The sequence below is a fragment of the Dicentrarchus labrax genome, unplaced genomic scaffold, assembly GCF_905237075.1.
Source record: "Dicentrarchus labrax unplaced genomic scaffold, dlabrax2021, whole genome shotgun sequence".
Taxonomy (NCBI): Eukaryota; Metazoa; Chordata; class Actinopteri; family Moronidae; genus Dicentrarchus; species Dicentrarchus labrax.
The window spans coordinates 20,789,580-20,814,069 of NW_026136723.1; the positions used below are offsets into that span (position 1 = coordinate 20,789,580).

At 38.8% G+C, this 24,490-nt stretch overlaps 3 protein-coding genes across 6 annotated transcripts; 2 read left to right on the plus strand and 1 right to left on the minus strand.

Annotated features, from left to right (window-relative positions):
* Positions 1–968: 968 nt before the first annotated feature.
* Positions 969–3,493, plus strand: LOC127358487 (tetranectin-like). The gene is made up of 3 exons (XM_051391625.1): positions 969–1,136; positions 1,372–1,473; positions 2,376–3,493. Exons 1-3 carry the CDS (start codon positions 1,040–1,042, stop codon positions 2,780–2,782), a joined length of 606 nt encoding a protein of 201 aa, XP_051247585.1. The 5' UTR covers positions 969–1,039; the 3' UTR covers positions 2,783–3,493.
* A 368-nt stretch (positions 3,494–3,861) lies between these two features.
* Positions 3,862–17,701, minus strand: cdcp1b (CUB domain containing protein 1b). Its single transcript, XM_051391593.1, has 13 exons — positions 17,440–17,701; positions 14,782–15,006; positions 13,242–13,583; positions 12,759–12,974; positions 11,800–12,147; positions 10,479–10,694; positions 9,361–9,717; positions 8,341–8,700; positions 7,713–7,910; positions 7,214–7,570; positions 5,772–6,128; positions 5,591–5,672; positions 3,862–5,000 (listed from the first exon to the last, which is right to left on the minus strand). Exons 1-13 carry the CDS (start codon positions 17,501–17,503, stop codon positions 4,505–4,507), a joined length of 3,618 nt encoding a protein of 1,205 aa, XP_051247553.1. The 5' UTR covers positions 17,504–17,701; the 3' UTR covers positions 3,862–4,504.
* LOC127358489 (LIM domain-containing protein 1-like) lies at positions 17,640–22,579 on the plus strand. 4 transcript variants are annotated; one of them, XM_051391626.1, is made up of 8 exons: positions 17,640–17,789; positions 18,623–20,544; positions 20,713–20,832; positions 20,974–21,041; positions 21,783–21,845; positions 21,921–22,051; positions 22,230–22,281; positions 22,386–22,579. In XM_051391626.1, the coding sequence occupies exons 2-8, from the start codon at positions 20,511–20,513 to the stop codon at positions 22,467–22,469; spliced, it is 552 nt and encodes a 183-aa protein (XP_051247586.1). In that variant the 5' UTR covers positions 17,640–17,789; positions 18,623–20,510; the 3' UTR covers positions 22,470–22,579. The 4 variants fall into 4 exon arrangements, with proteins under 4 accessions (XP_051247586.1, XP_051247587.1, XP_051247588.1 ...); XM_051391627.1 differs by having other exon boundaries at positions 21,930–22,051; XM_051391628.1 differs by lacking the exon at positions 17,640–17,789 and having other exon boundaries at positions 20,709–20,810.
* The last annotated feature ends 1,911 nt before the right edge of the window (positions 22,580–24,490 follow it).

The window sequence follows — 24,490 nt, forward strand, 5'->3', positions numbered from 1 at the left end:
GAACTATATTTCATCAAGTAGGTCCATCAAAGTATGCAGTATTTTACACAGATAACTTGCTATATTGTAAAACCTGTGTGTGTCCTTGTGCTTTTGTTCCACATTCACCAAGGGTGAGTTTTAGTTTTATTTCGAGCAGATTTAGAGTTAGCAGATCTGAAATCAGTGCTGTACTGTCAGGACAGAAATGCACAGGAAAAATCCAGACTCTCTGCATCCTTTTGTTTTTGCCACGTGTCAGTTTGAAGATTGTGTAAAATGGAAGTCTTACAGAAAGTCCAGATGTAACTGGATCATTTCCACTTGGCCCTCAGACTGTAGGGTGTGTGTGTGTGCTGGCTGAGAGCAGACAGGTCCAAAACAAACTCCTATTCATGGCTTGAGCTCAGAGTAGATTTTGAAATGAAAAAAACGTATGCAGAGAATGGTTTATAAAATGATAGAAAATTTAAAATAAGGTATAATATTGCACGTACAGGTAATTAAAAACTGCATAAGAGATTTTTCAATTTCATTGCCTCACTGCTGTCAAAAAAAACCTGGAAATAGTGAAATTTTTCCAAATTAGGCCATACCTAAGGACTTCCAAAGAACAATTTGGCTTACATTTAGGAAAGAAGGTTTTATTCCATCTCTTTTTTTAAGATTAAACTAGTCAAAAGAGCCAAGAAATAAACTGTAACCAAGTTATTTAAGCATTTATGCAACAGATGAGTCAGTGCTTGTTTCCTTTTCATATACTCTGACGAAAGCTCAACTGCTTCACACTGTGTTGCCCTGTCTGCCAGTCTCCACCTGCTTTCCAGGCCTGGCTATGGTTAGTATTGGCCCTCCATCTGACGTGTCTGGAGCCAGACAGATGAGACACACACACACGCCATCCTATAAGGCTCCTGAGGTCGCATTGTTATTCCTGCAAATGGGAGTTTTGGAGAGATGAGAGGGAGGGTGTGAGAGAGTGAGTGAGTGAGAGAGAGGGAGAGAGAGAGATAAATTGCAAGCATCCACGTTGGAGCAGCCTTATTCAACAGGTCTAGCCATGGAGTTCAAAGGAGTGTGTGTGCTGCTGGGAGTACTACTACTGGTGAACTGCTCACTTCAGCAGACTCCACCAAAGAAGAAGACAGTGAGAAAAGGTAGAAAACACCTGATCACAATCTGTAGGAAGAATTTATGTGAATATTATATTTGTGTTATGAGTTGTTTGAGATATTAGTAAATGTAGTTTTTCTTTAAACAGCAAGTTTTCTTTCTTATAATGGTGCTCAAATCTCCTTGAAACAAGGAATTATACATACATTTGTTAGTTATTCTTCCATCACTGAGCATGCACAAACGACTAATTTGAATTTCTGGTGTTGTTGGAATCAGATACAACAGCACAGGATGCTGCAATTGTAAACCTACAGAAACAGATCGATGACATTGTCCAGGAGCTCAACCTCCTGAAGGAACAACAAGCTCTGCAGACAGGTAAGCTTATCTTCTGAACGGCTGGATCATAAATTTGATAAAGGTGTGCAAATAATTCCTCTAAGAAGGGCTTGATTACCCTAAATCTCCTATTCTTAATAAGAATTTGCGACACTAAGGCACATACTCAACCAAGCAAGGTCAAAATCTCATCTTAATAATAATAATAACAACAATAATAACCTTTTATAAGTAGCTTTCAAAACCAAAGTTACAAAGAGCTTTACAGTCAGACAATTACTAAAACCCAAATAAGCATAAACGAAAAAATGTAATTAAATTATTTGAAACAATTACAACAAATTCCATCAGTTAATAGAAAGCCACTTCATTTAAATGGCGTACATTTGTTAGTGGCTGTTTAAACAACAACTTTGCATTTAACAATCCCAAGACAGTCTGTAGGTACTGAGATTTCCAATTGTCTGGTATCGCGAGACTAGGGGCCAGGTGGCAGGTAGAGGGTCAGTAGGGGTCCAATATTTATTTTTAATAGGTTAAGCTGGCCATCGGGCACCGAATATGTATTGAAGCTGGAGTGAACAGTCTGAGGTATGCTTCCTTTTAAAGTACACACAGATGGGATACACGTGTAGTCTTTGAAACATTTCAATCTGGAAAACACATGGCATGCCCTTGTACGACCTCTTGTTCTGAACACAAAATGATATCCAGTTGCTCCTGCAAATCCAAAAATCTTCAGGACAGAAAAAGCACCATTTTCACCATGTTGCTCATTAACTGAGGATATTGTGCTCATACGCTGTCTCCAAAATACCACAGGACTACTTTTATTCACATGATCACAGGCTCCCTGTATTATCTCCAAATGAAAACAAATGACACTGAGTCACAGTTTAGGTCTATCTAACCATCTGCCCCCTTTTTATTTTTCTCTTCAGTCTGTTTGAAAGGCATAAAGATCCATGGCAAGTGTTACTTGGCCGAACCTCTGAGAAAACGCTATCACACTGCCAGTGAAGACTGTAACAACCTGGGCGGTGTCCTCGGTACGCCCACATCCAGCGATGAGAACGACCAGCTCAGAGACTACATCCGCCAGAGCATCGGCCCAGATGGGCAGGTCTGGTTGGGCTTCAACGACATGGTGACTGAGGGCACCTGGGTGGACCAGACCAGCTCCAGCATTACATATAAAAACTGGGACACATCCAACAGCCGGTCCCCTCAGCCAGATGGCCGCCAGTCCCAGAACTGTGCCGTCTTGTCCGTGGCCTCCCGCGGGAAGTGGTCTGACGAGAACTGTCGTGAGGAGAAGCCCTCCATCTGCCAGTTCAACATTGTTTGATCATATTTATCTCATCATAGATTGCGCATGGTTTTAGCTGCTTTTACAGTGTACTCTTGCTGCAGTGCCTTTTAAGTTTTAAGCCAGTGGTTCTCAGCTGGGACTAAATTCTGCTAGAAGTCACAGTCAGTTGCATTACAAGACAGTGACATGTAAAGCTGTTATTTTTGACTAAAGTGATCTGGTGATATGTCATTTGCAGCATTCCTTGTGGTCAGAATAAAACCAGAATGCTCACAGTTCAGTCTAAACTAGAGATTATGGGACATTGTCTCCTCCAAAGGAATCAATGATTTCTGCCATCATTTTAAAGATTTTAGTACATATATAAATACAACACAATACAATTATAATTTTCCAAATATATATATATATATCTAGTATGTACCAGTACTCCTGCAACAAAATTAGTGTGTAGGTGCTGGCACCTTTCACAAATGTAAAAACTGGGTGTAACTTCTTTCCACACCTCTATTACAGTACTTCCATGACTCACTGGTTGAGAACCACTGGTTTAAATTCAGGCAGCCCTTCACAACTACTGTATTTTAACGACAAGACTCGCATGGAGCCAGAATAATATAAAAAAATAACTCAATCTTTAACCACATTCTTTTGATAGATTGTTTCAGTTTGCTAGTATTTCAGTCTCCTATAATGTCTAGCCTAATGTAACCTGAAAAATCACCATCAATAAACTATGAAAACTCATTCCTCTATTGTCATTTCTCAAAGGTTTTGGGATATACTTAAGCATACTCAAAGTCAAAAGGCTTAAAACTGAAAGACAAACGTTATTTTAAATTCAACACCTGCATCTGCAATAAATCTGGTGCAACTATGTGAACCTGGCTTCTGCATTTGTTGATTCCAGTAAAAACTCCACGGTAAACATTGGCTTCTGCTCTGCAGTCTGAAGTCGTCCACACCCTCCTTCACACTGTTTTTCATGGCCAGAGTTCCTGTGGTTGAAATTGTTTTCACCATCTAGAATGCGAAAGGCGACTGTCTCAGTGCAAAGAGGAAAATGAAGTGTGATGGCAGCCGTTACCTGAAGAAGTAAACTTTCGGCACCAGACCATTTTCCTAGAATTTATTGCAAAAAAAACAACCCCTAAATTGTATTTACAGGTAAAGAAAAAAATCTTAAAAACCGTAAACAATATGCAGTAAAAACACATTAAAACAAGGACCAGAGATAGTCTATGCTCCTGAGTCAATGCCCCATAGGCAGAAATTGAATAAAACTAAACAAATCAAATATTAAAGGCAAGGTTGGACTTTGTTGCTTTCCTGCTGAGAGTCATACGAGAAGATCAATATCATCCTCATGTTTGTACTATAAGCTACAGCCAGCTTAGCTTAGCATGAAGACTGGAAACAGAGGGAACAGCAGTTTTTTTTATACTTTGGTTAAGGTTTTACAGTGTGCTATTAGTTAACTTGCTGGAGGCAGTGACTTCTGGAAATTTGGTGGATTTTGTTACTTTTGGAGAGAGCCAGGCTAGCTGTTTCCTCTTGTTTCCAGTCTTTACGCTGAGAATCGTATAGATCTTCTAACTCTGGGCGAGAAAGCTACAAGGATCACAGCATCTACTCTTAAAGTCATATTCAGAAAGCTCATCTGAACTCAGATTCCCTGAGTGTGATCGATGCACAAGTCCACATCAGTACAGAGAATTTAGTAACAGCTGTCCATCGTGCAGTTACAGTCCTGACACACTACATGGACTGCTCTGTTAGTGGTTCCATGTCAACACCGGAGAGTCGGATCGTGTTGATATTGCCTGTGGTCTTGAACGTGTACAGTTCATTTTCCACCATCCTGCGGTCCTGGAAGCCGAGGCTGTCCTGCCGGTCGATTGGCGTGCGCGGACGGGACGGGATGAAAGTCTCAGACGGGTCCAGGAATGTCTTGTACTGGTCCATCTCAGGCTCATGGTCCGGCTCTTTGATTACAGGCAGCTCTCCATCAGTGGGGCCTGTGAACGTTTGATACGAGTCCATCTGCATCCCTTTGAAGCGGTCCTGCATGCTGTCGGCGTAGCTCGTGTCACCCAGCAGGTGGCCGTACACCATCGTCTCATCTATGGAGTCGTAGACGTGAGATTCATTTTCAGACCGACTTTTGGTGAAGTGCATGTCACCTGGGCGGAAGATATTCCCTTTGCCGATGTAGATGGATGACTCCTTGTTCATTTTATCTCTTTTCTTTTTCCTGAAAAGTTGAAGGTAGAAAACAATAAGGGTCAACAAAAGCCACCAGTTACAAAAATATATTACAGAATATAGACAATAAATTAAGATATAAAGATTAAAGATAAAACATGATCTAACCTGCGTAGAAACCAGGGCCCATATTCATTAAACTTACACTAAAGTATGGAGCCCCAAAGCTGAAAAACTGTAGTAAAATAATGTTATATATCAAAAGTAACTAAATAATGCATCAATAAATAATATAAACAAAAAATAACATCAATAGGTGGAAGAGAATTTGCACAACAGACACAGCTTATTATATCTAAACTGGCTTCTTGCTTCTTTTGTGAGGTATTACTACAGTTAACAATTGCATTAAAAATGGGAATATTGAATATAAAATTAGATTTATCAAACTTACATTTCCATTTTATTGAACTTATTATAGTATAATTATTTTAGGAATTATGAATGACTGATATTAAATTAAAATAAATTTAAAAAGCGTACCCCAATTTGAGAAATAGAGGCAAAATAAATAAAAAAATCTCATGTTTGATAAATACAGGCTCAGATGTTCGCGTTTTTTTCTACAGGTGAACTCACTTTGTAACGATGCACACAACAGCCAGCACTACGAGCAAAAGCAAAAGAGCTCCTGCTATCCCGAGGAGGATTGCCAACAGATCTGTAGAGGCAAAAAGAAGACATGGTAGAATTACGTCCTTTAGTTTAATAACATATAAAGGATTCTTTTGTTTGCATTAAATTAGTCCGGCTTGCTTACTGGTCTTCTTCTGCAGAACGATTTTGGTCACTGCACCAAACTTTTCACTCTCCGGTGCACAGTTGGACATGTTGAGGTAGAAACTCTGTGACACCGTCAACTTGTCCTCCGTCTTCTCGTCCTCCCTGCGGCTCATGATCTCCTCCTCCTGCCCCAGCATCTGCACCTTGATGGCAGTGTGAGTGTCTTTGCATTTGGGCTGGCTGATGTTGACAAACTGCATGTGTGCCTGGTACTGGCTCGGCAGAGTGACGATCCAGGATATGGTGGAGGAAGGCCTCATCCCCTCAGGCCAGTTGGGGGTGCTGAGCAGGGTTGGGGACGAAATCCCTGGACTAACTCTGTAAATAATGCTATCTGAAACGGGATGGAAATACTGTCAGTACTGTGTCCTGTGTGTGATTATTCTCTGCTAGTCTACAAATTGAGCTATTCAAGCATTTGTGGTGCAATGGTGCCCCTGTGTGGAATTTAAAAGTAAAGTGAATTTGCTCTGTTTGATCATAATGGAACCAGTTTGGTCTATAAAATAACAGAAAATAGCCAATACTATGCCTATTACAAGGTGACATCTTTAAAAGGTCTAGTTTCTCCCACCAACAGGCCAAAACCCGAAGGTCCTGAATTTACTATAAAAAAAACATATGATCCCTTAATAATATAAAATATATATTACTGCAGCTTTAGGATACAATTATTATAAACTAAATGTAATTAAATAAAAAATTTTTCTTCTTTTCTCAAATCCCTTTGTTGCAGCATCTGGAAATATCTTGACATCAATTTGTCTGTTTGCCTTGTTTTCTGTCCCCTTCTGGAAGCCTTCAGGTGTTATTTACAGTAGATATTTTGACTTGTCATTGCAGAAAAGCACATACGTTACTTATGACATTAACTATGGCTCTGTTCAAGTAATTATTCCAATGCAATGCCACAGCGGATAATGTTATTTGCTGCACCTGTGTTTGAGTGTCTGCTGTGAAAAAGGTCTATTCAACTACAGTTTCCCTCTGGGTCATGTGTGGGTGGGTGCTATGCCATCTATCCACTTTAGCTCACCCTGAAATCCACTCGAATTAATTAAAATCTGTTAAAAAATGTCAGAACTCTCGAATGTTGAAAAAATATATTAGACAATATAATAGAGCTGAAAGGATTAATTGATTAGTCACAAAATTGCAGATTTCATTTAAAAGCACAAATGCCAAAAAAATCCTCTGATTTAAGATTTTTAAAAAGGTATAATTTGCTGCTTTTCTTTTAAAATAAATTGAATATCCTTGGCTTTTGAATAGTTGGTTGGACAAAACAGTTCATATGAATAAGCCTCCTTGGGCTAGGGCCAGTTTCACTATTTTCTAACAAAATGGTTAATTGATTAACCGAGAAAATAGTCTGCAGATTAATCATTAGCTGCAGCCTGCATTACATTCCTGTTTTACCTGGGATCTCCTGACTGAAGCTGACATTGAGAAAAGGCCCCCTGTTCTTGCTGAAGTCCTTGGATGTGGCTGTGATGGAGACGTTGGCGTGCACCTGAACTTTCTTGATGACTCCATTAAAGCAGAAACTTCCAATGGAGAACCCATCAGCCTCCGCCACATGCAGGGAGACAGACTGATTACACTCCTGGCCAGGCAGGAACTGCTGGAGGCTCCCTGTGGGCGACACCAGATCCACTGTGCCGTCCTGAGGGATGTTGAGGTGCCAGGTGAAGTTGTGGAGGGGCATCCGTAGACAGGAATCCAATTTGGGCAAAGTGAGGACTTTCGGATGGCAGGACGCCATGTTTCGGCACCCTATTATTGAAATTATTATTGAGGCACAAAAGGAGATATACTAAAAAGTTTTATAATTCGAACTATTCCCTCAACACTTTATACTTTGACTTTGAAAACAACAAAGCTACAATCATTTTAGCCCCCCCAAAAAACAGCTTACCAATAACTTTACTGGCAGTCAGGCGCACATCTTCGTATGGACAGTCAAGGAAGGACAGGCTGGCCTTTGTGCCTGCAGCCACGTTTATCTTCTCTTTGACCTCAGAGTCGATGCTCATCTCACAGTTGGGATCAGAACCCACTTTCTCTATCTGCAGCGACACTCCTGTGTGTTTGGTTAGATCCACCGTACACAGAACTGAGAGGGAAATACAAAGCATAAAGGAAGTCATCATCTCAGCTTTTATTGTGACAATATTTTATCAGCAATCCTTTTTCTGGTGTTTGTTTTTGTCTAATTTCTATATAAAATACAAACTGTATTGTGGTACTGTAATTTGATATACTAAAATCACAGGCAAAAACTCAATTTTGATCTAAAAATTCCCAAATTATATATTTTTATGGGTAAAGTAATGTACACAGTTTGTGCCTTTCGGGTATTACCATTACATTAAAGTCAAAGAACTACACGTTGAATTTATTTTTTAAATATATACCCTGCAATCATCATTAAAAAAACCTTCAAATCCTCAAAGACTTTTCTAACCATCTGGATGAAAAAGTATTCTGTCTCCTTCTCTCTTATTGTAAAAACGCAAGCAGCTTTTCATGCTTTATCACTGTACCTGGATGACCACTTCTCATTACGGAGACTTTGTAGTTCAAGGTGAGTCCTTGTAGCGTCTTGTTGGTTTGACAGTTCTTCAGCGTCATGTTGAAGTTGCCCTGCTGATGCTCCGGCTGAGGATCCGTCAGAGTCAGTTTGGTCACCTTCTTGCCCTCTTTCTGGTACTCCACCTCCACTTCTTTTTGGAGGCATTCTGGAGCTGTGTGATCACGGAAGTGCATGGTGTAGTTGTGCATGCCGGGCACTGTGAAGTCCCACCGCATCTGCTGGTCATCAGGAAAATCGCGGGGATAGTTGGCTGTGATGAAGTCTGTGTCTGATACGCCTCGTGGTAGGTTGGCTTTAACTATTGCCACCACTGGAGAGAAACAAGGAGAGACTATTTTGGTAGGAAACATGCAAAGGAAGTCATCTATATCCCTTTTAAATAAGCTTTTAAAAAGGAACTCAGTAGTGATTATGGGCCTGCATAGCAATACCTGAAGACAAAACGGTTCTTTTTTAAATACAATGATGACTAAAAACTATGGTTTTGGTGAGGTACTTTAATATTTTTTAGTAACATAAAAAGAAATTGAAAGTAAGGTAGAGAGAAAAGTATATAGTGTATAGAATATATAGAAGTACATGGAACATATAACAGCCAAAGTCCAGATGATGACTTTGGAAGCATACAGCTGCTATAAATTTAACAGTGCGGCAATGCAACTATATATATCGTAACATGGCTTTGACCATATACAAAATATCCAACAATCCCTCTTCAATTGAGGGCTATATGTTGGATGTAACACACAAATGCAAACAAAAGTAGACTTTGTTTTACATATTGTTGTGCGTTCTTTATACTACACAGTTTTCCTAAAATCATATATTTTTTAAAATTACAATTTCTATTGTGTTGTTTATAGTATTGCAATATATGGCAATATGTATTGTACTGCCAGATTCCGGTCAATACACAGCCCTAGTATGTATTAGGAATAAAAAATTAAATTAAATTAAATTACTAACTTACTGCTGGTCTCAGGCCCAACAGTGAGTTTGACGTCAACAGGATCCAGCTTCCTGTCCCCAGGCACCTGTAGAGACAAACGGCCCTTGTATCGAGCCAGGATGGTGGTCACAGTTCCTCCTTTGCAAAAGGTACCAATGGTTGCTGGCCCCGTGCGCAGATAGGTAACAAGAGAGTATGTGTGCTCATCCGGACAGGTCTCCTCGTTGGAAATCTGTTGCATCCCCGGTTCTGGGAAGTCGAGCTGGAAGGCCCGAGTGGAGACAACTTTCAGATCCCAGGTGAAGGTTCGATTGAAGTCTGGGAATAGTGAAGACTCGGCCTGAACAATGTCACCCGAACAGGAGGTCTCTGTGCAGTCTGGAATTTGAGCAAATAAGTTTAAGCAAGAAAGCAAGTCTTAAATCTTTAAAGATCCAGTCAGTTTGTGCGTCAATGTGAGAATGTTCTTCTTAAACCATCTCAGAAAGAGCTAATCATACAGTTTGAAATGGATTAGTGCTTCATATCATGCTTCAATAAGACAAAGCAATTAATTAAAACACACAGTTACTTTATTTAAATAACAATGTCAAGAACATTTGGTAGTTATTACATTATTGGCTGCTACACACCCTAACAGGACTTAGGGTTGTGAAAGTTAACCTTTGCTCTGATTGCCAGAAACAAAAACAAGGAGTCTCTTACTACTTTCACGGTGAACATGACAGTAAGATGACTCCTTCGCACTTTAGTCTACTCTAGACTGACGTGATTACTTGATTTTTTTTTTTGGTTTTCTCCTCGTCAAAAATGTACTTTACATTTGTTTTTTCTTGTTGAATAAATCTTTAATCTTGCTAGCCTTGCTTGCATAAAACAATTCTCGATCTAACCCAACATTAATGAGATTAATTTCACTGTAGTTTTACTGTATGGGGAGTTTTCTCAGCTGGTGGGTAGAGTAAAAAACTATTGGGCTATATAACAGACTAGTTATTTTTGCATCAAATCTTGGTGCTGTCTGTGGTCACTAAGAGTATCTTTTAATCTCTGAAACCTAACTCAGATGATATTTTATCAAACACATCGTGAATGCACAAAATTGATCGTGCAGGATGCAGGTTCACAGTCTGACATACCAATTTCTCTGTTGATCTCCACACCGAAGACATCCTGAGGTTGAGGACAGGTAAACTCTACTGAGGTGTTGGTAGGATCCTTCAGTTGGAGAAATCTTGGGTTGCATGTCGGTTTGGGCACCGTGTTGTGACACACGCTGCAGTCTGGTTCGCTGGTCACCCTGCTGATGGTGATGATGGTGTCAGGATCAGGCGTCACGGTCATCATTCTGCCAGCTAAAGAGAAAAGAGGTGCAATAAGATACTGAGCACACCCGAGAGCAAAGACATCTCCGCTCAACCACTTCTCAAATAAAATGTATGAAAGAGATATTGTTGCATGTACATTCATATTAACTATAAGCCAAAATATTAAACATTACGTATGATTTAAATGGTATAAGGTATGTGGTGTACTGTAACTGTTTAATTAAAGGATAACTTTAGTATTTTCTAATCTGGATCTTATTTTCCAGTGTTTTTGTGTCAAAGTGACTTACAGGGGTAACAAGTTTTGAATTTGGTCCAGTACTGCAGCCGTTAAACATGCTACAATGCAATCCTTGCGGGCAATGTAAGTCAAGTCACCCTATGCCCACAGAGGAGCTTTATTTCATGGACTGGATCAAGCGAAAGGTACCCGAAATATATAATAACAATATGAGCCAGTGGCAAGAACAATCAATTTAATGGACATGTTTTGATGGTGCACAATTGCTCACAAAGATTGCATTGTAGGCCGTTCTGTGACTGGAGGCTGCTGTGTTCTCGCTCAGTACTGGACCACATTCAAAACTTGTTGTTCCCATTACTCACTTTGACACAAAAACATGGGAAAATAAGGTCAGGGTTGAGAAATACCAAAGTTTTCCTTTAAGTGACGTCTGTTGGTCAACCACTTTGGTCTAACTTCTGGATGGATGGCCATAGACATAGCCATTGACATATTGACATATTGACACTGTATTTTGTCTTTGGTGCTAATTGGCAAATGTGACATGCTGAACTTTTATTTAGCTCAATACAATACAATGCTAAATACAGTCTACTTAGCTACTAGCCTGTCTGTAGACTATTAATTTTATTCTTGAAACTGCTATAATTACACTTCCTGAAATACCCTCTGCACTGTTTTCTGCATATCCATTAGCGTTAGAAAGAGTTTTTTCCCACTATTATAAAAAATTATTAATTATTTTAGGTATGTTTAATGAAGCATCTTTGTGTAATTTTAAAGGATGTAGCATCAGGTTTTAGGAATACGTATTTGATATATTGTTCTGTAAATAAATAGCTATTTATTTCATTATAGTGTGAACTAACTGAAGAAACAGACACTCGCCTCTTGGCGCTGCTTTGACAGTGAATGCTGTTGAGTCCAGATCTCCTCCTTTGGGCACCTCAGCAGTCACAGTCGTCGCTCCAAGCAGATCCAGATGAGACACCGTCCCACCCTTGCAGTAGCTGTTAGTTTTGATCTTTCCGTCACCTTTAGTTGTACTCACTGAGTACTGGTGGCCATCTTGGCAATTTTCTGCTCCAGTCATCTCCTTTAATCCACCAGGGAAGTCCAGAGTTAATACAGTCCTCTCTGGTACACTAATGTCCCACGTTAGGGATTTTTTAAAGTCCTTGAAGAGGTTGGGATCGACTTCTCCTGCAGCAGGAGTGCAGGAGCTCTTGGTGCACTCTGAGTAACAAAAATGATAAATTTATACAATGAACATATCTTTTTTTATTTACTTTTTGGGTACCACAGAAAGAGAAATAGCCTAGACTTCAGTATCATGACTATGGAGGAAAAAACATAACTTATTAATTTATAAATAAACAAGTACATACAATAAATGGTGACATAATTACAGATATTATTAACTACACATTCTAACTAATGAATAAAGAAATAAATACTGAAATAAACAAACAAAAACCTAATTCAAAAATTAATATTTATTCAGCTCTACATTTCTACAAATGTTTATTTATTTATGTATTTCTTAATTTATCTATTTCTATATTTCTGTTGTAGAAATACAGAAATCCAGGATAAATCAGAAATAAACATTTCCAAAATGATTACCAACATTAATTATTTTTTTATTTAACTACTGATTTGTGTATTTATAACAGCTTCTTTTTTTCATTTAATATTTCATTTATTAATGAAAATATTTATCTATTCATGTATTTATTTCAGAATTTATTTATTATTTTTTATTGATAAATAAGTCATTTTTGTCTTCCATTCATGTGTAGTTAATCCTAAATTATGCTGGTAACTGACTTAAACACAGCTCTCACCTATTTTCTTCTTCATCTTCAGGCTGTAAACATCCTGAGGTTTTAGGCAGCTGAACTCCAGCGTGAGATTTTTAACATTTGTTAGTGTCTTTTCTGTAGGGCTGCAGTTGGTGGTGGAGCCATCAACAGAGCACACTTCACACTCTGGTTCCTCAGGATTACGGCTTACGACCACAGTCGTGCTGGAATCAACAGTTATAACCTCTTTTCGGCCCTCTAAAGGGGGGAAAGGAGAGACATATCAGTACATATCTTTACGCACAAAGGCTTGAAACAGGGAAACAGCTACCAAGAATAATAACACTTACAAAGATTACAGTTTCAGGTTTCCAAAGGATAGACTAAACTTAACTGTTAAGAACTAGTTTGTGTGGTGCAACCTTAATTTAGTGATATTTAGTGATAAATATCCACTTAGTAAACACATTACAACTAGGTTAAGTTTGAGCAGAGAGCAAGAGTGTGTATTCAATAATTTCTTACTTAATGGTCCAGCGGAGGCCTGGAACAACACCAGTGGGACCTGAGCCTTTGGTTTAACTTGCAGAGACACAGCAGCTTGGTTGGGAAGGTCTAAATGAGTCACAGAACCACCTTGACAATACTGAGTCGTGCCCTTGCCACTTGTTTTGTCCGTGGTAACCGAATACTGAAATCCGTCAGGGCATGGGTGTGACATCTCCATCAGTCCATCTCCAAGGATGCCCAGACCCACAACTATCTTCTCAGGTGCCTTTAGCTCCCAGGTGAAGGTTCTGGTGAACTCTGTGAGGATGGAGGGTTGGGTTTCTACTGTTGTAGGGCTGCAGGTGTCCTTGGTGCACTCTGGATTAAAGTTAAAAGGCAAGAAAATATGAAGAATTTCAGCTCAATCATTTACTTTTTCATAAAATATGATCCAGTTTCACCCAAAATCACTGGGGGGGGCTTCTTGATTTTAAGTGGGGTAAAAAAAATGTTAAAAATATTCACAATAGGCCTAAATCGTCTTAGTGTTTGTTAATTTCTATGAAGAAAACTAAATTAAATTGTTATTTTTATTGTTTATATTTTTATACCCTGCGCCTTCAGTTTCTGCTAAACAACCTGATCCTGCATTATAGAAAGGGAGAAGAAAACACTGAATCTGTTGAAAAAGAAGCCTACAAAGTATATATGATTGTTAAAAATGCAAAATGCAGATGAAGAATTGTATGAAAAATTGCTTGTTTTACACAAACTTCCATATTGCATCGAGTATTTGGTTTCATTGTATAGTTTATCATGGGTCATCAGTCATTCAATGATAGAAAAGGGGTCCTTTCATGAAAATGTTGGGAACCACTGCAGTAATCAGTGAGGCCTGTCCCACCAGAAACACTCGGTAGAGAGCCAGCTAGCTAGCTAACTAATAAATCTTTACTCTGTATCACTAAAAGTTGAAGATTAATTGACAGGTGAATAACATGATATTATTATTTGAAACTAGTTAGTTCATGCTTATGTAACCACATGTCACATTTTGTTTTACAGGAAGACAAAATGATTCGATTGAGATATAAAAATACAAAGAAATTTAGTTCTTGTCTTTTTTTTGGCATATATTTTTAAATAGGGGTACAAAATGACTGGGGATGTAATCTTAAAGGGTTAAAAAGGGACCTTTTCAAGTTTTTTAAGTTATTATGACTGAGGTCAGACTAGAATGAATCTCAAGGTAGCTTCTGAGAGGGTTGACCCCTTTAAAGTCACACCTGCGAACAGAAACAACTACACATGGTAAATGTAGGTCTATTCATGTATAACGAGTCCATTTGACAACGATGTAAAAAACTCACAGCTAATTTGAAACCAAAAAAAGAAAACCCAAATAATCCAATTATTTCATTACATATAAGATGTGCAATAATTTGCCACTTGGGGGCAGTGGAAACAAGTTGTTATACAGAGCAACATTCACTCTCTTTTAGCTCTGTTTGTGGGCTCTACTAGCTCCTGAACTCTGGCTCTTTAGCTGCTAAATAAACGATGCCAGTAAACTCACCAATGGTGCCAGTAATCATCACAGTGAACGCCTGCTCAATCGGCTGGGAGCAGTTGAACAGCAGTGTGACCTCCTCCTCGGGCACCAGAGACAGAGAGGAGTGGCAGGATGTCTGTGTGTCATTCACCCCGCTGACTGTACACACAGCACATTGATCCAACGGCAGCTCCCTGGACACCGTCACAGTCGAGCTTTTGTTTGGTCGGACCACCGTCCGTAAACATTCTGAGGGGACAGATCACAGAAAGTTAGCTTCACATAGCTTAAAGAGGGAAGTATTGTTCTGTTTTAAATGCACATCAGCTGCCTGAGAGCATGCAGAGACGCATTCCCATATTTGGACTTGAATCTTTGAATATTGCACAAACACATCCTCATAAAAACTGTATTTGATATTAGCTGCAAAATGAGCTTCAAAACTAGAGCTGAACCAATTAGCTGATTAAACGAATAACTCGAAAGTTAATCTGCAACTATTTTGACAATCACTTTCAGGTCATTTATAGCTGGCAGCGGGGCTGTATGGATGGCAGGGACAGTCACTTTGGTCCAGGATGAAATATCTAAACAACTCCAAAATTTAAATGAAATGTGTTATTATTCATGGTTCACAAAAAACATGTCCTGATGAAATTTGGTGATCATTTTACTTTTACTTTTACTTTTAGCGCCACAATCAGGTCATAATCTTCAAAACTAATGACAGTTTTTTTTCCTCATCATTCCCATCAACATAAACATCAAACCTGTTTCAGCATCAGCATGTAAGCATTGTCTTTGTGGGCATGTTTACCTCAAAGCACTGTTGTGTGCCTACTCTAACACAGGGCATTGTTTAACAATTATACATTTCGCAGACAAAATGATTAACTCGTATCAGCAGATCAATCAGATGGGTGGACATCCGTTTTGTTCACACTGAGCAGAACAATGTCCGTCTCTCTTGTAAGACAATATAATGAATCAGTTCAACACCTCTGTAACATTTTGGTAACAAACAAAACAAAGCACACGGAAACGGTCAGACAGTTTTCTGTTGACGCTTGAGCAAACAGAGTGGTTCCAGGCACACCTATCCCCATGTTGTGTAGTGATTAGACCAAAGCAACTTCATTGACTTTCCATTATCGTGAGTCATCCGAGCGCTGAGTAAAGAGAGGAACTCAAGGTGAACCCATTTTAGAAAGCATGAGTAACGTTTATGTGGCAAAAGCAAATGTTTCCTTTAAGGGAAGTTGTACTTCATTATCCTTTTAAAAACTTAGATGATGCTGTTTCAGTTTCAGCTGTGATATTACACATCAGCAGCTGGTGGCGGACTCAGGCTGTTTGAGGGGCAGGGGTGAAACAAACCCATAAAAAGTTAATCAGAAGGTTGTGATACATTTATTGTGAAACAGCTTAGTTAGGGTGAGGATTAGCACCCTTAAGGGGCACTTTAACACATTTTCTCCACTGAAAGGGCACTCTGGAGGGGTAATGTTTGTATCAACCATATAGAAGCTTCCCAAACATGTGGGCAATGGAAGGGAGGTATCAGTCAAGCTTTCATGCCATTTCTTTTAGTGACTTTGCTTTATTTAGAAATGAATATATAGTGTTAGTAATATTTAGTTTGAGAGGAAAATTCCATCCAAATATGCTTAACTAACTGTTGTTATTTGGTCATTTAGTTTCAGACTATTTTTACTTTAAAATCTTAAGTTTACATAATTATTTCAATCAATTGGCTATCAGGTCAGGTAAGTCAAAAATAGTCAAAAACCTATTGTACTTGTCAAAATGGCTAACTTATAATAACATTATTTATAGTAATAATAATAATTTATAGTCTAATGATTTCTTCTTAAATAAACAAATTATAGAAAAAACAAACTAAACTGCATAAGTCAAAAACAGGAATTCACAACCTGAACTTGCAAGGACTTGAAAACAACACATAAGAATATTGCAGCATAAATGGTGGCTAGAGGGCTTCTGTGACAGAAAACAATGGGTGTGTCGAGGATGTCACAGGGTTCAAACGGACACACTTAGTGGGAAAATAGAAGTTTATATCATAATTTCCACAAACACTATATAAGAGAATAAATTCACCCTCCTGCTGATGACTCCCCCCAGGAAATGAATTAGGTTAGTGAGGAAGAAAAGTGCAGAGTTTGAGCTAGAGAGATTCATATTTCATCAGCAGATTGCTGGTCAATCATTAATGGAGTCATGATGAATTCATGCCTCCAGGAAGCTCCATAAATGCCTCATAAACCTTTTTGAAAATGGAGGTCTAGGACTGAAGCACTCTGACTGGGTATGTGCTCCAGCCTTTCATCACCAATATCAAGTCAGTCAGTCATCCATAACGTTAATGTCCTCCATCATCTCTTAATGCGTTGACACAGAGCTTTTAACACTCTTCACTCCATCTTTGCATTAGGTTTCGCCTGAGCACGTTTATTTATTATTTATTTTAAAATCACAATAGTAACTTTTGTGTTTGACCCAATTGGAACACACTTGCTGCAATTTGATATCAGGGCGTTTCGCGATGCTTTAGCGCATTTAACCAACTAAAAGCAATTCAACCAGAGCAGGGAAATGGGCAAAGCTTCACCAAACAATACATGAACATATGCTTCTTGCTGAAAGAGATCGTTATCCCACCTGATGCATCGAAGACCGTCACAAACAAAAGTCCCAGGAGCGCGTAGGTCGAACAGAGCCGCATGTTCGCCTCAAAAAATAAGGATTTTCCTATTTTATAAAAAGGTAAAACGATTTTTAAAATAAAATCTTGAAATGTTGCTGTTTCTCCTATCAAACGCACAGTCGCATTTTCATTAACTTTCCATCGTTACAGCGTTGACAGCCACTTCCTGCTCCGGTGTAGCTGTGCGCAGCGGAGGGCGTGGACCTCAGGTAGCGTTACCTGTCCAAACTTGACGGTTGAGGCGGAGCAGGGCCCTGCCGTTGTACCCTTGAGCTAAAGCACTGCATTGGGTTTGATGCACACAGTATGTAATATAACACACGAGTCCTTATGTGACTTCCCCTCACAGTGTGGCACAATGGGTTGCCCTATTTTTAAACAGCCAAACATGCCAAGGATTGTTGGCATCGTGCTGTGTATCGCCAAAACGAGGCAGATGAAGGGGGTGTGGATACAATGTGGAGGTTACTTTAGGTTTGAACATCCCCAAATTAATAGTTTTATAAGACACAGAGGCTGATGAATGTAACTGCAACGGGAATAATACAGCAAAGAATTAAGAAGGTTAAATTCAGTCCCTGAAGGAATATTTGAGTTTAAATGAGTAATATGTTCAATAATCATGGTTGTGCCATGTCAGCTGCATGTTTTGAAGATGAAAATGTGACTGATGTGTGATAGTATATTGTGAATAACACTCCCATGTTTCAAAGGCTCCCTCCTGCCTCCACATGCCTCATGACGCAGACATTCCTGTACAGAAACATACCTGAGGGCAGACCTCTCACAAACACAAATCTGAGTTACATTTTGGCTTTACATCACCTCACTAATTTCCCTTAATCTGGATCCAAAATGCCTAAAATTAACCCCAAATCCAACACCAGACAAAACAAGGCTTATTATCCTTTATAATTTCAACTTTTTTTTGTCATCTAAACGCAAAACTTCAATCACAATATGAAACAAAACAGATGAAAGAGTGAAAACGATATAAAATTATATATATATGTATATTTCTTAATAATATTTTTGTCTTTGTGAGAGCACTTTGATCCCCAAAACACAAGCACACACACACCTATTCAATCACAAGTGACACTGAGTTGGGTTTTGTATTTTTTTTGGTTGAACCAGTCTGACAGCTTGCAGAGCGGGCGGTGTGGTGAATGAAGACAGCTTCAGTGAGCCTCAACAAGAGACCTCAGTGAAGAATTAGCAGCTGTCGGAGTCCCCTCCCCTCTTCTGTTACTGACTGCCAAACATGTGCTGTGGAGAGTTTCATGGACACAGTTTCTTTTCCGGTGCCTTTTGAGGGGAGTTCATTGAGTTTTGAACAGATGAGCCGAATTAACTCTGAGCTAATGTTCTCTATTCCATTTTGGAGACATGATAGGTTGTGTAATATGTCAAGTGACTGTTTATTGTTTATGACAGATGCTCAGTCAGTCATCAAAAGTAAATTCTTTTTATCATGTGGTAACATGTCATCATGTTTGCTGTCTTTCTTTCCTGGCCAATTATTTTCTCAACAGACCAGAAATGGCATACATAAGAAAAAGAACCATGAAAAAGAAAATAACTAAAAACCGGAATAACAACTAAACAAATTTTAGATAAAAGCATAGTACGATTAAAATAAGTTCAGGGCTCCAAGCAGGTTAACACAAATACCAGCATTTAGTTCCAGCTGTTGTTTGAAAGTGTCTGATTCTAGGTCAGGAGTTACCCAATGAAGGACCTGAACAGACCACATGAGGGCAGTAACACAAGAAATATGAGCAGGATCAAGTTATAATTTGTTCAATAGGCTCAAACAGATAATACAGTAAAGAATACAAATGCACCAGTCAGTGACAGGGTGCTAATTATTTAATGTAGACCTCAAAAACACTGTTTCACTGTTTGAGGCCCAGAAGTCATATTTTCATCCAAATATTAATACATTTGTTTGTCTTCTTTCCTATTTTAGCCAGTTTTAACTAGTTTTAATCCTTAAATCATATGAATGTCTATATCTAATTTATCTCTTGTCTTAATGTCTTTATAGTAGGTACTTTGAATTGCCTTTTGATCCTTTGGACTGACCCCCCGACCCCTAGGTTGGAAACCACTGAACAAAACTTGTATAAAGTAATTAAAGTACTGCTTTTACTTTTATTTATGTATGCAGTATTTTCACATTGTTACACTAGTTATTTTTACTCAGTTAAAGGGTTTGAATACGTCTTCCACCACATCTAGAAATGACTTCACTTCCTTACAATTTAGATCACTGGTTCTCAAACTGTGGTATGTGTACCACTGGTGGTACGCAAGCTGCCTAGTGGTACGTGGAGGAATCTCGTACATTAATTTTAAAACATCAAAATACTAGAAAACATTGAATGAAAACACTCACTGAAATGTAATTTAAAATATTTTTTTTCCTGTAATATATTTCTACATCGTCACGTTCGTGCACTTATAGTGCAAACAACAATCCATGATTAGTTACGAGGTAAAAGGCGATAGGTAATCTTATAATATAGAAAGAAAACACTGCAATCGTGGCTCCAAACGTGAACTATTATTGAATTATTGATTACTGTTGTTGAACCTGCTCCTTGAACTGAATGGTGTCGACCTACGCTACTACATTTTAACGTAGGTCATAATGGTGGTACTTTTGGTGGAAATTAATATTTTCTGAGGTGGTACACAGTGTAAAAAAAACACTCCCAGGTCCTATGATGACAATAATACCCATTTGAATTATAAATTGTCAATAACTGAACACAGATCCAGCTTCAGTATCTAAATACTTGTGGTGTTTTATCTCGTACCAGTGGGTCTCATCTGTTGCCACCCACTCAGCCAGCCACCTTGGAGGAGTCAGTGGGTCTGAAGCAAGCGAATGCAACACCCATAAACCCAGATAGCAGCTCCCCTTACAGCTGTCTTCACCACACATAAAATTAGACCCCCAGACAGTCATACTGTAGGCTCCAGCATGCAGAGACAACTGGGGAAAATACTGTAGAAGATGGACCCAAGTTATAGTTCCAATCTTAACTTTGGTAAGGAAGGAATACACTTAATATTTACCTATCCAACAGTCTTTTAGTGACCATCTATTCCAGCACTCTGGCGACTTAATATGGTTCAGCATGTGTGTTGTCAGTCTTTACAGTATGCAAAGGTTTTTTGTGCTTCTTCTGTATTGTGTGTGGTCTGCGCTCAGGAAGCTGTGCAGGATGCAGTAAAGTGGTGTACGGCGAGGACAGGGCCTGCCAGGCGATGGGACATTTATTCCACGACACTTGTTTCACCTGCAGCGTTTGCAGTGAGTCCTCTTGATGTGAAAGGTGGATGATTTTGTTGGAGCCTCTAAAATCTGACGTTTTTCTTTTGTTTTTGAGTTTATCTCTCAAAACCTCAGCTGATCTGTTTCTATCAAATGTCACATTATGGAACAATTTTCACCTTGTCTATTGTTTCATGTTTAGGTAAAAAGCTCAGCGGCAAGCCATTTTATACAGTGTCAGGAAGGATCTATTGCGAGGAGGATTTTTTGGTAAGAACATCCTGTTTTAGCATTGTCTGTACACAGAGTTAAAGGTCCAGTGTGTAACATTGAGGAGGATCTATTGTCAGAAATGGAACATTATATTAACAGGTATGTTTTCATTAGTGTATAATGTTTTTGCTACCCAAACTTTTTCCCTTGAAGGGCCAAAACTGAAACCTTATGGTGGGCCAGGTACCAAAAGCAAATGCCTATTGTATTGTATTGTTAAGATGCAAAATGCTACTAGCAACTTCTTGTACAAAGTGTCACTCTCTCCGCCCACTCAGACACATATTTAGAGACCATTTTTACCTTACAAAGAAATAAAACAGCAGAAACAGCGATTTAGACAATTCTTTTTTTAATTAAATGTTTTTGCTACAAACATCTGGCGGGCTAAATCGGACCTTATGGCTAGCAACTTTGGCCCCTGGGCCCCACTTTAGTCAGCCCTGTCTTAAAATGAGACGTTGAACCGCCATGTTTCTGCAGTAGCTCAAAACGGACAAGTTTCGCGGACACTGTAATTTCTCCTACACACTTCACAGTCCGTTCTTCTTCCTGGGTCATCAAATTACAGATGCGAGCGGTGTTCAGTTAGTTGCAATCTGCAACTTCACCGCTAGATGCCACTAAATCCTCCACACTTGTCCTTTAAGATATTGTACAAAAACATATGTTTGTATCCAGTTTTAACAGCAATTAACCAAATATATAATGGGTGAATTGTTCTGTTATTTAATGTAGTACTCAGGAGTTCATCCATCCCCAGAAGTGTGTAGCAGCTGTGAGTATTTAATCATGGACATGGTGAGTATGCATTCATCTACTGTCTGTGCACATTAGTATACAGTGTGTAAAGAGGAGCTAATTGTACATCTTCAGGTCTTGCAGGCTTGTGGGAAGTCCTACCACCCGTCCTGCTTTCGCTGTGTGGTCTGCAGACAGAGCCTGGAGGGTCAGCCTTTCTCTGTAGACACAGACAGTAGAGTTTACTGTGTCAGCGACTACCAGAGGTGAGTTTCTTATACAAGATCTGTGCAACAAACAATGGGCCGAGCCCACTAATTCACACTCCAGACAAAGATGAAACCAAACCCTGCCAGACGGGCTACACATGAGATAAGTCACACCCAGAGTGACTTCACTGTTGAGTTTCTGTGACCGTTTGCTGAGATTTCTTCATGGTTTCAGGGTTCAAGCTCCTAGATGTGCCGCCTGCAGAGTGCCGATACTGCCAACTGAGGTGAGCTAAATTCTTCGTTTGATTTACAGCAAGTAGAAGTAATTGATACTTTAGTGTCTGAGTAATTATCATAACGATTTCCCTCCATTTGTTGGTTGTTGCAGGGATCCACAGAGTCTATTCGAGTGGTGTCATTTAACAGAAATTACCATGTAGAGTGCTTCAGTGGGGAGGTTAACCTCATTTAAGGACAGAAGCAGGCTGACACACATCTTTCTGTGTTTTTCTGCTGATCTTGTTTTGTTTTGTTATGAATCTGTAGGATTTCCAGTCTGCAATAAAGTCGCTCCAAAGAGTTGTTTTGTGCTTTTTATTTCACATCTTTCTTGGGTAATGGTGTCATTTAATATGTTTCAAACTGGTGACCCACATTTCCTCTTCATACTATGCTGCCTTTACTGCTTTTTAGTGTAATGAAGACCTCCTCCTTGTCCTCCAGGACATATACTTTATTATATTATATTATACTTTATTGTTGTTTTGTTACCATGTTTGTTCTAAATGTTGCATTTTCTTCTGTAGCTTTTATGGTCAATAACATTATATATATATATATATATATATATATATATATATATATTCTAGTCTATTCTATTCTATAGAAACAACCGTGTGAACAAAAATAATAATAAGAAGAATGATAATAATAATAATAATGATAACTTATTGTTATATTGCACCTTTAAAAAACAGAGTTTACAATGTGCTTTCACAAACAAAACAATAGCAGTGATACACAAATATAAATTAATATAGATAGGTAGTGTTATTGTTAATAACAGTATATAATAATAATAATAATATGAATAATATCCATAATATATAATAATATGTATATATAATATGATGACTGAACAGATATACATGTATACACATAGATATTATACATTAATATTGATATAATGTAAACATGTGTCATATATTCAGCCTGTGCAAGGTGTGCATACATACATACTGTAATATATATACACAATATATATCATATGTACACACATATATATATATATACACACACAAGATATGATATGATATATAGCATATGTATAATAAATACTTGACTATTCAAGAAGATACAATAGATAATATCTTAAATATTGTTATATAATAATATTAATAATAATAATAATAATAATATATAACATATAATAATAACAACAATAGTAATAACAATATAATGTTATTAATATAATAATAATATATTGTATAAATATTATATATAATATCAACATGGTTTATATTAACACATATCACATATGATAGTATATGATGAAGTATATGTTCCCCAGGTAGATTTAGTCCAGCTCTGTGATTGTGGATCTGACAGAGGCAGATGAGTTATACAGTCTTATAACAGTGGGGAGGAACGATTTTCTGTATCGTTCCTTAGAGCAGCGGGGTTGAATAAGTCTGTTGCTGGCAGCACTTTCCTGTCCAGTTGTTAGGTGAAAGGATTGTCCATGATTGCCAAATTTTCCCCCTCCACCACCTCCTCCTCCAGGCCTTTTTAAGGAGTTTGTTCAGTCTGTTGGCGTCCTTTGCCTTGATGCCCGCACCCCAGGACACCGCAGCAGAGAAGATGGTGCTCGCCACAACAGACTGATAAAACATCTGCAACATCCTGTTGCAGACATTGAAGGACCTGAGCCTCCTCAGGAAGAAAAGCCGGCTCAGGCCTTTCTTGTAAACGGCCTCTGAGTTAGCTGACCAGTCCAGTTTATTGTCTAGTGTGACACCCAAGTACTTATACGCCAACACCATATCCACATCGGTCCCGCTGATGCTGACAGGAGAGGGCAGGGGCTTGTTCCTCCTAAAAACCACCACCTTTGTTTTTGCCACGTTCAGCTGCAGGTGGTTCTCCCCACACCACTTCACAAAGCGGTCAACCAGGTCCCTGTACTCAGCCTCCCTCCCACCCTCAACACACCCCACAATAGCCGTGTCATCAGAGTATTTCTGCAGATGACACGACTCAGTGCAGTACTTAAGTCTGCAGTGTAGGTGGTGAAGAGGAAGGGAGACAGTACAGTTCCCTTTGGGGCCCGATGTTACTAATCAGACGGTCAGACACAGTTCTTCAATCTCACAAACTGTGGTCTGCCCATCAGATAGTCATCGACCCATGTGATGAGGGGAGCACTCACCTGCATGTTCTCCAGTTTGGCCTTCAGCAGTCTGGGCTGGATGGTGTTGAAAAAAATAATGAATA

Excerpts from the sequence above, each read along its gene's own strand:
- LOC127358487 (XM_051391625.1), top strand. The coding sequence starts at position 1,040 with ATGGAGTTCAAAGGAGTGTGTGTGCTGCTGGGAGTACTACTACTGGTG. Across the intron at positions 1,137-1,371 it reads GAAGAAGACAGTGAGAAAAG|ATACAACAGCACAGGATGCT; the intron begins GTAGAAAACACC and ends TGTTGGAATCAG. Across the intron at positions 1,474-2,375 it reads ACAACAAGCTCTGCAGACAG|TCTGTTTGAAAGGCATAAAG; the intron begins GTAAGCTTATCT and ends TTTTCTCTTCAG.
- cdcp1b (XM_051391593.1), bottom strand. The coding sequence starts at position 17,503 with ATGCGGCTCTGTTCGACCTACGCGCTCCTGGGACTTTTGTTTGTGACG. Across the intron at positions 12,975-13,241 it reads GGCCTCCGCTGGACCATTAA|AGGGCCGAAAAGAGGTTATA; the intron begins GTAAGAAATTAT and ends TCCCCCCTTTAG. Across the intron at positions 7,571-7,712 it reads GACTGCCAGTAAAGTTATTG|GGTGCCGAAACATGGCGTCC; the intron begins GTAAGCTGTTTT and ends TTTCAATAATAG.
- LOC127358489 (XM_051391626.1), top strand. The coding sequence starts at position 20,511 with ATGGACCCAAGTTATAGTTCCAATCTTAACTTTG. Across the intron at positions 20,833-20,973 it reads GAGTCCTCTTGATGTGAAAG|GTAAAAAGCTCAGCGGCAAG; the intron begins GTGGATGATTTT and ends TTTCATGTTTAG. Across the intron at positions 22,282-22,385 it reads TGCCGATACTGCCAACTGAG|GGATCCACAGAGTCTATTCG; the intron begins GTGAGCTAAATT and ends TGGTTGTTGCAG.